General features: G+C 35.0%; 1 protein-coding gene across 5 annotated transcripts in view; it reads right to left on the reverse strand.

The window, feature by feature from the left end:
* Positions 1-15015, reverse strand: part of TC2N (tandem C2 domains, nuclear) — a 65262-nt gene that overhangs the window by 12422 nt on the left and 37825 nt on the right. For all 5 annotated transcript variants that reach the window (XM_012453128.3, XM_064375162.1, XM_064375160.1 and 2 more), the window contains 5 exons: positions 8431-8598; positions 6605-6696; positions 5315-5390; positions 4634-4734; positions 4121-4237 (listed from right to left, as the gene is read on the reverse strand). In XM_012453128.3, coding sequence (XP_012308551.1) covers positions 4121-4237; positions 4634-4734; positions 5315-5390; positions 6605-6696; positions 8431-8598 — 554 coding nt within the window. The remainder of the gene's footprint in view (positions 1-4120; positions 4238-4633; positions 4735-5314; positions 5391-6604; positions 6697-8430; positions 8599-15015) is intronic.

The raw sequence follows: 15015 nt of genomic DNA on the forward strand, positions 1-15015 counted from the left end.
AAGATAGGCCTTTTGCACCACTTAGTCAAGTTGTGAATGCAAAGGAAAAACTATTGAAGGAAATTAAACGTGCTGCTCCAGTGAACATACAAATAAAAAGTGAAACAGCCTTATTTCTGATGTGGAGAAAGTTTTATTTGTCTGGATAGAAAATCAAATCAGCCATAACATTCCCTTAAGCCAAAACCTGATCCAGAGCAAGGTCCTAACTCTCTTCAATTCTATGAAAGCTAAGAGAAGTGAGGAAGCTGAAGAAGAAAAACTGAAAGCTAGTAGAGGTTGGTTCATGAGGTTTAAGGAAAGAAACAGTCTCCAAAACATAAAAGTGCAAGCTGAAGCAACAAGCGCTAATGCAGAAGCTGCAGCAAGTTGTCCAGAAGATCTAGCTAAGAAGGTGGCTACACTCAAGAACAGATTTTCAGTGTAGACAAAAGAGCCTTCTGTTGGAAGAAGATGCCATCTAGGACTTTCACAGTTGCAGAGAAGTCAATGCCTGGCTTCAATGCTTCAAAGAACAGGCTGACTCTCTTGTCAGGGGCTAATGCAATCAGTCACTTTATGAAGCCAACACTCCCTTATCATTTTGAAAATCCTAGGGCCCTTAAGTATTATGCTAAGTTAACTCTGCCTGTGCTCTATAAATGGAACAACAAAGCCTGGATAATAGCATATCTGTTTACAGAATAGTTCACTAAATATTTTTACTCTAACATTGAGATCTACTCCTAAAAAAAAAGATTCCTTTCAAAACATCATTACTCATTGACAATGCACTTAGTTACCGAAGAGCCCTGACAGAGATGTATAAGGAGATGAATGTTATTTTCATGTCTACAAACACATCCATTCTGCATCCCATGGATCAAGGAGTAATTTCAACTTTCAAGTGTTATTACTTAAAAAACAAATTTTGTAAGGCTATGGCTGCCATAGATAGTGATTCCTCTGATGGACCTAGGCAAAAGCAATTGAAAACCTTCTAGAAAGGATTCACCATTTTAGATGCCATTAAGAAAATTCATGACACATAAAAGGAGGTCAAAAAAATTACATTAGCAGGAATCTGGAAGTTTAATCTAACCCTCATGGCTGACTTTAAGGGATTCAAGATTTCTGCAGAGGAAGTAATTGCAGATGTGGTAGAAACAGCAAGAGAACTAGAAATGGATCCTGAAGAAGCAGTTGAATTGCTGCCATCTCAAGATAATATGAACAGATAAGGAGTTGCTTCTTATACATGAGAAAAGAAAGTAGTTTCTGGAGACAGAATCTACTCCTGCTGAAGATGCTATGACTATTGTTGAAATGAAAATAAAGGATTCAGAATATTCCATAAACTTAGTTGATAAAGCAAGAGTAGCGTTTGAGAGGATGGATTTTAATTTTGAAAGAAGTTCTGTGGATAAAATTCTATCAAACAGCGTCACATACCACAGGAAACCTTTTTGTGAAAGGAAGAGTCAATAGATGTGGCAAACTTCGAGTTGTCTTATTTTAAGAAATTGCCACAGCCACCTCAACCTTCACCAACCACCACCCTGATCATTCAGCAACCATCAACATCAAGGCAAAACCTTCTACCAGCAAAAAGATTACAACTTTCTGAAGACTCAGATGATCATTAGCATTTTTTTTAGCAATAAAGCATTTTAAATTAAGGTATGTAGTTTACTTTTTTAGACATAATGCTATCACACTCTTAATGGACTACAGTTTAAAGGTAACTTCTGTATGCATTGGGAAACCAAAAAACTCATGTGACCTGCTTTACTGCAATGTTCATTTTAGTGTGGTGGTCTGGAGCTGAACCTACAGTATCTCCAGGGTATTCCTATACTGTGCCCAAATTGTTGCTCTTGTTGTAATAGCTTATGTCTGTCTTTACAGCCAGAATTGTCTGTCTGAGAGTCTCACAACTACCGAGCTATCTTTTTCTTGTAGAGTCTCAAGCCATATAATAACACCAGTTATATATTACACATAAAATGTTTAATGAGCTTACAAATTAAGCAAGTGTGATGCTTCATTTCACACTTTCCATATTTTGTCAAATAGAAGTCTCCCAAACAACTTTATGTATAATAATAAAATTGTAAAATGAAAGATTCCATATAAGTTTCAATATGACAACATTTTTTCCTAAGTTAAATTAGTTTTATTTGAAAATCAAAAAGTAAAACTGTGTAATTCAGAAAGTATTCATCTATGAGTGTCAAGGTTATGAGTTAAGGTTTATTTCTATCTAGACTTTCAATGATACATATTTTCATAAAGTGAGATCCTAATATATATACACACACACATATATACACACATAACACACATACATACATATATACACATACACACACCCCAATTTTGATCATTGCCTTTTTCATTTATCAAAAATGTTTTTCCAGGTCCTTAAAAACTCTTCCTAAACATTAGTTTTCATAGCTACCTACTTTTCTATCACATAGTGTTATGGACTAAATTATACCCCCCTAAAAAAGATATGTTGAAATCCTAAGCCACAGTATCTCAGAATGTGAACTCATTTGGAAACAGGGTCACTGCAGATGTGATCAGTGAAGTTAAAAAGAAGTAATAATGAAGTAGGGTGGATCCCTAAGAAGACGGCCATGTAAATACCCAGAATGCAGGTATAATGCTATGTGAAGACAGAAGCAGAGACTGGAGTGATCTACAAGCCAGGGAATGCCATGGATTGCTGGCCATTCCAGTAGCTAGAAGACAGGCATGTAACAGATTCTCCCTCAGAGAAGGAACCAACGCTGCTGACATTTTAATTTTGGACTTTCTCCAAAGCTGAAAGAGAGAAAATTCTGTTGTTGTAAGTCACCCAGTTTGTGGTACAGTACTGTGTTATGGTAGCCCAAGGAAACTAATACACATAGGTACACCATTAGGTTTTTCAACCGTTCCTCTCTAAGACACGTTTAGACTTTTTTCAATTTTTCTTTGAACAAAACTTCTAAGAATATTTTATACATTTTTGTTTGCATTTTAGATTATTTCTACTGATATAATTTCCAGTTTCAAAGTAGAATTACTGTTTAAAAGTATAAATATTTTAAGGTTTTGACACATAGTATCAAGATAATTTCAAAGAAGTTGTATGTTCTAGAGAACCTGTAAAATTTTTCCTAATTCTACAAAGAAAGGAAAGAAAGAGAGGAAGAGGCCAGGCGCAGTGGCTCAGGGCTGTAATCCCAGCACTTTGGGGTAGGTGGATCACGAGGCAGGTGGATCACGAGGTCAGGACATCGAGACCATCCTGGCTAACACAGTGAAACCTCGTCTCTACTAAAAATACAAAATATTAGCCAGGCATGGTGGCGCATGCCTGTAGTCCCAGCTACTTGGAAGGCTGAGGCAGGAGAATTGCTTGAAACCTGGAGGCGGAGGTTGCAGTGAGCCAAGATTGCACTACTGCATTCCAGCCCTGGGCAACAGAGCAAGACTCTTGTCTCAAAAAAAAAAAAAGAAAGAAAGAGAGGAAGAAAGAAACAGAAACCAATATATAATTTCAATTTTTATTTCTATGATTAATAGTGAGAATAAACTTTTTATACGTTTATTAGTCATGTGAATTATCTTATTTTAAAATGACATGTCTTTGAGAAGATATCTTTTCATTTGCATAGAAAAACAATAATCTTTTAACCTATAACAAATGACAAAAATGAACATGTATTTAAATTAATGTAAAACCTAGGATCTACAAAACCAAACTCAGGATCCTAAGTCCTTCTGTTATACTAATTGGAAGTATTTAAAAGAAATTCATTGTGATTATGAAATTATTTTTCAAAGCCAAAGTGTGTTGGGGGAAAGAGAAGCCAAGATTCATTTCCTTTCACCCAAGAAAAATAAATCGGTTTCTTAGATATTGTTCATCTTCTATATACTTAAGTGAATAAAATACTCTTTTTAAATGCATCTTAATACTAAACAATGAAATATCAATATTTTTGAGACTCACAGTTGTCTTGAAAAAGCAACAATTCATAGTTGTAGTTTCCCTAAGACAAAACACTTTTTCTGATTTGTTTACATGGATAAAAGTGACGAATATAAGAAAAACAGAAAAGAAATTCAAACAAAAACAGCCACTTACGTTGGAACCCTCCTTGGCTGAAGATTTGAAATGCACTGGTTTGGGCAATGTAAGTATTCCTTTTATAGAAACAGTAGGAGTGTCTCCATAACTAGAGGGCCAACTTAAATCTCTGCACTAAAAATATTAAAAATACAGTTTGAATTTTACAAAGGACTCCGACAATACAAATATTTGATGAATTTCTTGAGTTACTGACTTCAGATAAAAACAATAAAAATAAACTTGTCTACTGAGACCTTATGTTGCATCCACATTAATATTATATATTTGACATATAATATTCTAGATGTCATGTCAATTTCCCTCTTGAGCTTAAAAACACACATACTTCCATCATACTACAGATTTCTTAGATGCTTTATTAAATACTATTTTTTGTAAAAAAATTAGAGAATTCCAAATTTCAAAGATGGCATTGGCCCATTCCCCAGGAAAGGACAACAGTAAATGTTTACAAAGTCTAAATATTCAATTTTATAATAAAAACTGGTATTAACTATACTAATTTACCTGTAAAACTGTGATCCAGATCTGTTCTACTGAAGAATTATAAAACAATTTCACATTCAGTCTCCCAAAGTCTCTTTCATCTCCTGATAGAGTAATTGTATCTGAATTATAAAAGGACAAAGATGTTTCAAATACCATGCAATCCTTCTAATTCAGTTAAGCTTTGATACAAGCCAATATTAAGAGCACAATTTTAAAATGCTACAATTATTTTTTAAAGTTCACAATCTAATAAGACAAAAATCACACTTCAATGTTTCTATTGAAGCACTAGAGGTAAGATATATACTATAAAAAGCTCTCATGGTTTAAAAACTTAATTGCAGTGAGGGATTTAAATTAAAACTAGGAAAAATCTTTCCAAATAACATTTATATGGCCTTAATACTGTATTCTTCTGGAGGCTCCTTCGCTAGTACACTTTAAAACAAACAAAAGATACTCAACTGCTTCACTTCTTAAAAAGCCACACTTGTACCTGAACACTAAGAAATGGACCATGTGATCTGAGTATCCATATGCTGATAACACTACTGACATAGTTTTATTTAGACTTAGTTTATTATATAAACATAGTAGATTTAATCATCTAGAGTTTTTCACCTTACATACACTTTCAAGTTACTATTGAGTAGAAATAATTATCTTAAGAGTATAAAAGTAGGATACTTTATTCCTTACCCAGGCTTCTGTTACTCCCCTGAGAATTTTTCCTTGAAGAAGAACTACTGGGTACACTGGATAATGAATCATGTCTCTATAAGTAAAGGTATCCTTTAGTTAGAAATTGCATATGAAACCTTAAGGATTCTGATACTTATGCCTCAATATCCATCCTAGTTACAAACTGCATGCTAACTATTTTGACAGTGTTACAGGTCAGAATTTCCCACTTACAGGTAGCAAAGATGAAAAAAAGCTTTTGGCATGTGTTAGGGATATCTTAAATATCTTATACGATAATATACTGGAAAGCCTTTGCTGTTTTTGGTTTGATTTTATAATAAGGAGAATGATATTACTGCTTAAGTTTCATACCTGAGAATATTAATGAAAATGAGAATTTATTTGGAAATACCCTGCTATCAAAAAACTTGTAGAGCAGCAATTATCAAAGCATAGTCCATCTGGACCTGCAGCATCCTTATCATTTGGAATTTGATAGAAATACAAACTCGGGCCCTACTGCAGAGCTAATGAATTAAAAACTCTGGGGATGAAGCCTGTCATCCTGTGTTTTAACAAGCTCTCTAAACAAGTCTGATGCATGTTAAACAACTGTTGCTATTAAAAAATATATATATAAAAAGTTAACTCAGCTGAGGATTAAAGATTATCTAGAATATATTTCCATTTTGTAAAACATATGTATATATATTCAGATGGAAACAAGTCCATGAGTCCATATAACAGTATTTTCACATTGCACTTACTCTGAGTTATAAGAAATACAGGGATTTGTCTTTCTATTTTGCTAACTTCTATTTTCTAATTTTAAATAATCAGTTTACTTGCACTAAAAAAGAAACATTTTTAAAACAGCAAAATAATTCTCAATTCCTTTTCAAAACCAGGAAGACACAGTCTTAATATTAGTGAGTAAAGTCCTACATCTCAAAATAAATGTAATTTTTAACAACTAGCTGGCTATATTCAGTAAGGAAAGTTAAACTAATAAGCACTTTTAATTATACCATTTTAAATAACTGTTTTAAGATTCCCTGAGAGCATACCAACTGAGATATAAAATTTATTTTAAAAAATTTATTGAAAAAAGAAAAACAACTGCCTTTCAGCAATCAAATAACAGTTTCCTAAAATAATGTACATGGGAAATATCAAGTATTTATTCTTCAGATATCAGAATAGATACAGATATCAGAATATATTCCTAATATAATTCACATATTTCTGAATTTTTAATTTGAAAACAAATTATCACAGATAATTAAATTTATACAATTAATTTACCTGGATGAATCGCTGAGATGAACTTGTAAGATCAAACATAGATTTGCTTAGCCCAGGGGAACCGGGACGTTTGTTGGTCCTTAAATCAGAAACTAGAAAGGGATTTGAGAAAAGCATATATTTTTAAGAAACACTAGAATTCTATTTAATTACCATGAACTAAATCTCTGCAGCAATACATCATGAATATTATGTGTAAATCTACAGAAGAGATAAAGCCTTCTAATAAAAATTTTTTTAACTTAAAAAATTGTTTTTCAATTATTTTATTTTTGTTTGAAACAAATCAACATAAATCAAACAACACATTTTCACATCTACATCAAATATCAAACAGGGAAAATTTACTCTTTCCTTTACATTCCCCATTCCTTGATCCAATAAATATAATCTAAGAGTAAATACTCTGTACTAAGTGTAATGTAACCATTTATTATTAATAAGCATGTATTACTTTAAAAAAATTAATACTGAATCCCACGTGCTCCTATATTTCTAGTCTGTATTTTTAGTTTCCCTCCTACACTGCAAGATCTGTGAAGAAAGGAGCTTTGTATGCCAATTGTATATTCTAGCACAGGAGTGAATGCAAGGCAGGCCCTTAAATAAGTATTTCTTCTTTATTTTCAGTACCTCACCCTAAATTCAGTGGTTGATTTACATACACACACACACACACACACACACACACACACACACATAAAACCCTGAAAAACTGAGAATTTTGTGAATCACAGACAAACATCGTAGACTATAATTCACAATATCAAATATGAAAATTAAAAAGTTCTATAATCATTTAAGCAGTTTGTTTATATTTCTAATCATACCATGAGTTCTAAATTCATCATTTTCATTGAATACAGAAAAATGAAAAAAAAATTATTGTATTTAGTACAATGTATCTATGTTGTGGAATTTATGAATAGACAGATGACAAGTGAAACGTATGCAAAATAATCTGGGCTGGTGCAGTGGCTCAGGCCTGTAATTCCAGCAATTTGGGAGGCCAAGGTAGGAGGACTGCTTCAGCCCAGGAGTTCAAGCCCAACGTGGGCAACATGATGAAACCCCATCTCTACAAAAAGTATTTAAAAATTAGTTAGCTGTGGTGGCACGCGCCTGTAGTCACAGCTTCTGGTGACGGGGGAGCTCAGGTGTGAGTCACTGGAGCCTGGGAGGTTGATGCTGCAGTGAGCTGAGATTGCACCACTGAACTCCGACCTGGGCAACAAAGTGAGACTCTGTCTCAAAACAACAACAACAAAAAGAAAAAATACTCTGAAAACAAAACTTCTTTCTATTTTGTTTTTTTCCCTTGTACCTGGTATGCAGCTTACTTCTTTCTCTTTTATTATGTGTATTCATCATGAACAGCATGTTTTAAAGTATATATACACTGCAGAATGATTAAATCTACCTAATTTATAAATGTATTATCTCACAGTTATCACTTTTGAATGATAACAAAGTGTTTTGAGAACACCTAATATCCACTCTTCTAGCACTTTTCAAGAATATATCATAATTAACTATAGTCCCCATGTTGTACAAAAAATCTCTTGAACCAAAACTTCTTTCAAAAAAGGAAAATTAAATGGAATTTAGAACTACCAACAGACATAACTCATTAATCTTTCAATTTTTATGTTAGACGTTAACACTACAGAGATGTCATAATGTTTATCACATTTATGAAGCTTGCTTTTATTCTTATTTTTAAATTGCTTTTAATAGTAAGAATCATTTATTCCCAGATCTTAGATTTGATTTCTAAATTTCTTAAAGAGAAACACAAAGAGGAAAAGCACAAAAAATTTTCATACCTGATCCATACAGTCTCGTCACTTCTGAACGGGGAGGAAAGCGTCGACTCAAATCGGGTGAAATGTGCTGATACATATAGAATGGGTTATACACATCATAGCTAGGTCCACGCTGGGATGAACTGGAAAGTTCTACCTTTCGATCTCCAAAAGATGCTCTGGCAGATCCTGAAAGCAAATGTTTCTAAAATTTTAAAACATCCTTTTTTGTAGTTAGTAGCCAACAACTGGTATACCCAGGGCAAAAGAAAAAATATATTGTCTCAAGTAATACTAAATTACATGCCTTTGATATCTAAAAATATCAGCACATATTAATGGAGTTCTGCGTGAAGTATTATGCTAGGGGTCAACCATGAAGCCTGCACTTAGAACAGTTTGGTAAATTTCTGGCATTTTTCTTTGCCCCACAGACAATTCTGTACTTTGTGATCTGAGTTTCCTCTTATTTTTCTACTTATATATAGAACATCTTTTAGATTATAAGATTTAGGGGGGAGATATAGCCTTTACAAAAAGACATAGAACATGTATTAAAACTGACCACATGCTGAGATATACCAAGAAACTCTCAAATTTGAAAGGACTGAAATCATACAAAGTACGCTTTCTTACTATAATGCAATTAAGCTGAAAATCAAATAGCAAAAATAAAAATAAAAAAATTTATACAAAAACACTAAAGACCAAGAATAACCAAAAGCTTAATCTTTAAGAAGAAAAATAAGACTAAAAGATTTGCTCTACCGGGTACTAGGAATATAATACTGGTAAGTGACAGAAAAAGTGATCAATGCCAAAAAAGAGAAGGCCCAGAAACAGATACCCATTTCATGAACACTTAATTTATAATTACAGTGGCATTGCACAAGAAAGGATGATCTTTTCACTAAAAGGTGATAAGACAACTGGATATCAATAGGGAAAAAAAGCCTGCATTCAACCAAACATATTCTCAAAAAATTAGTTCCATGAAGACTGTAAATCTGAATTAAATGTTAAAGGCAAACCAATGAAGTTTCTATATTCAGGTTAACTTATAAGAAAGTTTCCATGACCTTAGGACAGGGAAGCACTTCTTAAATAGAACATAGAGAGCATTAATTGTAGAAATATATATATACACATATATCTTTATATATATTTTTATATATTGGGAGGCCTCAGCCTCCCGAGTAGCTGGGATTACAGGCATGAGCCACTGTGCCCAGCCTAATCATAGACATATTTTAATAAACTGAATTACATTAAAATTTAAAATTTCCATCTGTCAAAGACTATTTAAGGTAACCCACAGAGTAAAAGAAGGTACGTGCAACAAGCATAACTGACAAAGGGCTCGTAACCAGGCCCGACCCTGCTTAGCTTCCGAGATCAGATGAGATCAGGTGCATTCAGGGTGGTATGGCCATAAAGGGCTCATATCCAGAATACATGAGGAATGCCTACAAATCAGTAAGAAAAAAACAAACAAGACTATATATAAACTGGCTTAAGATGTTAACAGGCACTTCAGAAGGCAGACTATCAATCTCATTAATCATGAGGAAAAAATAAGTTGAAAACCCATGGAAATACAACTATATACTCAACAGAATGGTTAAAAGTAAAAAGACTGACAATACCAAGTGTTGGCAAGAAAGTAGAGGAATGTACACAATCATACTCTGCTAGTGGAAATGTAAATTGATATAATCACTAATGGAAAAGAGTTTGGCAATTTCTACTAAAACTGAAGATATTTACATTCTATGACCCAACAAGCCATTCTGAACATATACACAACTGAAATGCCTGTACATGTGCACCAAGAGCTATGCATAAGAATGTTCATAAGTATTATTACCCATAATTGCCAAGAATTGGAAAAATCTCAAAATCTCATCAACAGTAAAATAAATAGTGGTATATACTTACTACATAAAAAGACCTTATAGTATGCTATGCAGAAACACTACTATACACCATGCCATTTAGAATACAGAACAAATATACACTTACTGTACAGATATAAAAACAAACTAAAACTGACAATTATTTGAATGAATCTCAAAAACATAATGTTGAAAGAGAAAACCCATAAACAAAAGAATACAGACTGAATAAATTGTTTATTTGATATAAAGTTCAGAAAATAGAAAAAATTAAACTACAATATTCAGGGATACGTGCTTAGGTGGTAAGAAGTAAGAAAAGAGAGTTATGATTATAACAATTCTAATACTGAACATTCTAGAGTGACTGAAAGGCAAAGAAATGGAGAGAAGCTTCGGGGTTACCAATAATACTCTATTTCTTTACATAGGTGGTACCTATACAAGTGTTCTGCTTTGCAATAAATCACTGAGCTTTATGTTTCTGCTTTGTGCACTTTTCTATGTGTATTATAGTTCATAATTTTAAAAGGATAAAATATGGGTCAAATTCATTTCAAGGTTAATAATTATGCTGGGAATAATATATAGACATAAGCTAAATTCTTCAAAGGTTTAAAAATTTATAGTAATTCTCTATATAACAACATTGTGGCCAACTATGGACCACATACACAACAGTGGTCCCATAAAAATATAATGGAAGCTGAAAAGTTCCTATCGTCTAAGTGACATCGCAATTGTCATTAAGATGTGTAGGTCTAAGCTAATGTGGATGTTTGTGTCTAAGTTTTTAACAAAAATGTTTAAGAAGTTAAAAAAAAGTTTTTAATAGAAAAAAGCTTATAAAGATATAAAGAAAATACTTTCGTATAGCTGCACATTGTGTTTAAGCCAAGTGTTATTACAAAAGAGTCAAAAACTTTTAAAATAGTTAAGTTTATAAAGTTAAAAAGTTACAGTAAGCTAAGATTGATTTACTACTGAAGAAACACAAATATGTTTAGTAAATTTAGTATATCCTAAGTGTACAGTGTCTATAAAATTCACAGTAGTATACAGTAATGTCCTAGTCTTCACATTCAGTCACCACTCACTCACTGACTCACCCAAAGCAACTTACAGCCCTGAAAGCTCCATTCATGGTAAATGCCCTATACAGATGTGATATGGTTTGGCTGTGCCCCCATCCAAATCTCATTTTCAATTGTAGCTCCCATAATACTTCTGTGTTGTGGGAGAGAACTGGTGGGAGATAATTGAATCATAGGGGCAGTTTCCCCCATACTGTACTTCTAGTAGTGAATAAGTCTCAAGAGATCTGAAGATTTTATAAGGGGTTTCCCCTTTTGCTTGGCTCTCATTCTCTCTTGCCTGCCACCATGTAAGACACGTCTTTCTCCTTCCATCATGATTGTGAGGCCTCCCCAGCTGCATGGAACTGTGAATCCATTAAAGCTCTTTTTTTTCTTTTATAAATTACCCAATCTCAGGTATGTCTTTATCAGCAGCATGAAAATAAACTAATACAATACATTGGTACCAGGAGTGGGGTGCTGCTGTAAAGATACCCAAAAATGTGGAAGCAACTTTGGATCTGGGTAACAGGCAGAGGTTGGAACAGTTTGGAGGGCTCAGAAGAAGACAGGAAGATGTGGCAAAGTTAGAAACTTCCTAGAAACTTGTTGAATGGCTTTGACCAAAATGCTGATAATGACATGGACAATGAAATCTAGGCTGAGGTAGTCTTAGATGCAGATGAGAACTTGTTGGGAACTAGAGTAAAAGTGACTCTTGCTATGTTTTAGAAAAGACACTGGTGGCATTTTGCCCTTGCCGTAGAGATTTGTGAAACTTTGAACTTGAGGGAGATGATTTAGGGTACCTGGCAGAAGAAATTTCTAAGCAGCAAAGCATTCAAAAGGTGACCTAAGTGTTGTTAAAAGCATTCCATTTCAAAAGGCAAACAGAGCATAAAAGTTGGAAAAAAGTGCAGACTGACAATGCAATAGGAAAAAAACACATTTTCTGAGGAGAAATTCAAGCCAGCTACAGAAATTTGCATAAGTGAAAAGGAGCCAAATGTTAATCATCAAGACAATGGGGGGGATTTCCACCAAGATGGCCGAATAGGCACAGCTCCGACGTGCAGTTCCCAGCGAGAGTGATGCAGAAGGTGGGTGATCTCTGCATTTCCAACTGAGGTACCAGGTTCATCTCACTGGGACTGGTTAGACAGTGGGTGCAGCCCAAGGAGTGCAAGTCCAAGCAGGGTGGGGCATCACCTAACCTGGGAAGCACAAGGGGCTAGAGAACTCCCTCTTCTAACCAAGGGAAGCCATTAGGGACTTTTCCTGACACTCTGGCTCAGATACTGTGCTTTTCCCAGGGTCTTCACAACCCGCAGACCAGGAGATTCCCTCTGGTGCCTACAACACCAGTGCTCCAGGTTTCCAGCACAAAACTGTAGCTGCAGCAGTTTTTTGGTTTTTTTTCTCATACCCCAGTGGCACCTGAAAGGCCAGCAAGACAAAACTGCTTATTCCCCTGAAAAAGGGGGCTGAAGCCAGGGAAGAATACCCCCAAGTGATCTGACTCAGTGGGTGTCACCCCCATGAAGACCAGCAAGCTAAGATCCACTGGCTTGAAATTCTTGCAGCTAGCATAGCTCGAATGTCCCAGGTCGAGCTTGGTGGGGGGATGTCCACTCAGAGAACCCATCCATAGGTCACCAACTTCAAAGACCAAATGTAGATAAATCCACAAAGATGGGAATAAACCAGCACAAAAAGACTGAAATCTCCAAAAACCAAAACACCTCTTCTCCTCACAACTCCGCACCAGCAAGGGAACAAAATTGGATGAAGAATGAGTTTGACAAATTGACAGAAGCAGGCTTCAGAAGGTGGTAATAACAAACTTCCCTGAGCTAAAGGAGCATGTTCTAACCAAACATAAGAAAGCTAAGAACCTTAAGAAAAGGCTAGACGAAATGCTAACTAGAATAACAAGCACAGAGAAGAACATAAACGACTTGATGGAGCTGAAAAACACAGCATGAGAACTTTGTGAAGCATACACAAGTTTCAACAGCTAAATCAATCAAGTGGAAGAAAGGATATCAGAGATTGAAGATCAACTCAATGAAATAAAGTGAGAAGGCAAGATTAGAGAAAAAAGAGTGAAAAGAAATGAACAAAGCCTCCAAGAAATATGGGATTATGTGAAAAGACCAAATCTATGTTTGATGGTCGTATCTGAATGTGATGGGGAGAATGAAATCAAGTTGGAAAACATTCTTCAGGATAGTATTCAGGAGAACTTCCCCAACCTAGTGAGTCAGGTCAACATTCAAATTCAGAAAATACAGAGAACACCACAAAGATATTCCTTGAGAAGAGCAACCCCAAGACACATAATGTCAGATTCAACAGGGTTGAAATGAAGGAAAAAATGCTAAGGGCAGCCAGAGAGAAAGGTCTGGTTACCCACAAAGGAAAGTCCATCATAGCGGATCTCTCAGCAGAAACCCTACAAGCCAGAAGAGTGGGTGCCAACATTCAACACTCTTAAAGAAAAGAATTTTCAGCCCAAAATTTCACATCCAGCCAACTGAGCTTCATAAGCAAAGGAGAAATTAAATCTTTTATGGACAAGCAAATGCTGAGAGATTTTGTCACCACCAGGCCTACCTTACAAGAGCTCCTGAAGGCAGCACTAAACATGGAAAGGAACAACCAGTACCAGCCACTGCAAAAACATACCAAATTGTAAAGACCATCGACACTATGAAGCAACTGCATCAACTAATGGGAAAAACAACCCACTAGCATCAAAATGGCAGGATCAAACACACACATAACAATATTAAATGTAAATAGACTAAATGCCCCAATCAACAGACACAGACTGGCAAATTGAATAAAGTGTCAAGACCCATCGGTGTGCTGTATTCAGGAGACCCATCTCACATGCAAAGACATCCATAGGCTCAAAATAATGGGATGGAGGAAGATTTACCAAGCAAATAGAGAGCAAAAAAAAGCAGGGGTTGCAATCTTAGTCTCTGATAAAACAGACTTTAAACAAACAAAAATCAAAAGAGACAAAGAAGGACATTACATAATGGTAAAGAGATCAATGCAACAAGAAGAGCTAACAATCCTAAATATATATGCACCCAATACAGGAGCACCCAGATACATAAAGCAAGTTCTTAATGACCTACAAAGAGACTTAAACACCCACACAATAATAGTGGGAGATTTTAACACTCCACTCTCAATATTAGACAGATCAATGAGACAGAAAATTAACAAGGATATCCAGGACTTGAACTCAGATCTGGACCAAGTAGACCTAATAGACATCTACAGAACTCTCTACCCCAAATCAACAGAATAGACAGTCTTCTCAGTACCACATCACACTTGACCACATAATTGGAAGTAAATCACTCCTCAGCAAATGTAAAAGAACGGAAATCATAACAGTCTGTCAGACCATAGTGCAATCAAATTAGAACTCAGGATTAAGAAACTCACTCAAAACCGAACAGCTACATGGAAACTGAACAACCTGTTCCTGAATGACTACTGGATAAACAATGAAATGAAGGCAGAAATAAAGATGTTCTTTGGAACCAATGAGAACAAAGACACAATGTACCAGAATCTCTGGGACACATTTAAAGCAGTGTGTAGAGGGAAAT

Source organism: Aotus nancymaae, unplaced genomic scaffold (assembly GCF_030222135.1).
Source record: "Aotus nancymaae isolate 86718 unplaced genomic scaffold, 86718_ANA_hifiasm-v0.15.2.pri h1tg000011l, whole genome shotgun sequence".
NCBI lineage: Eukaryota > Metazoa > Chordata > Mammalia > Primates > Aotidae > Aotus > Aotus nancymaae.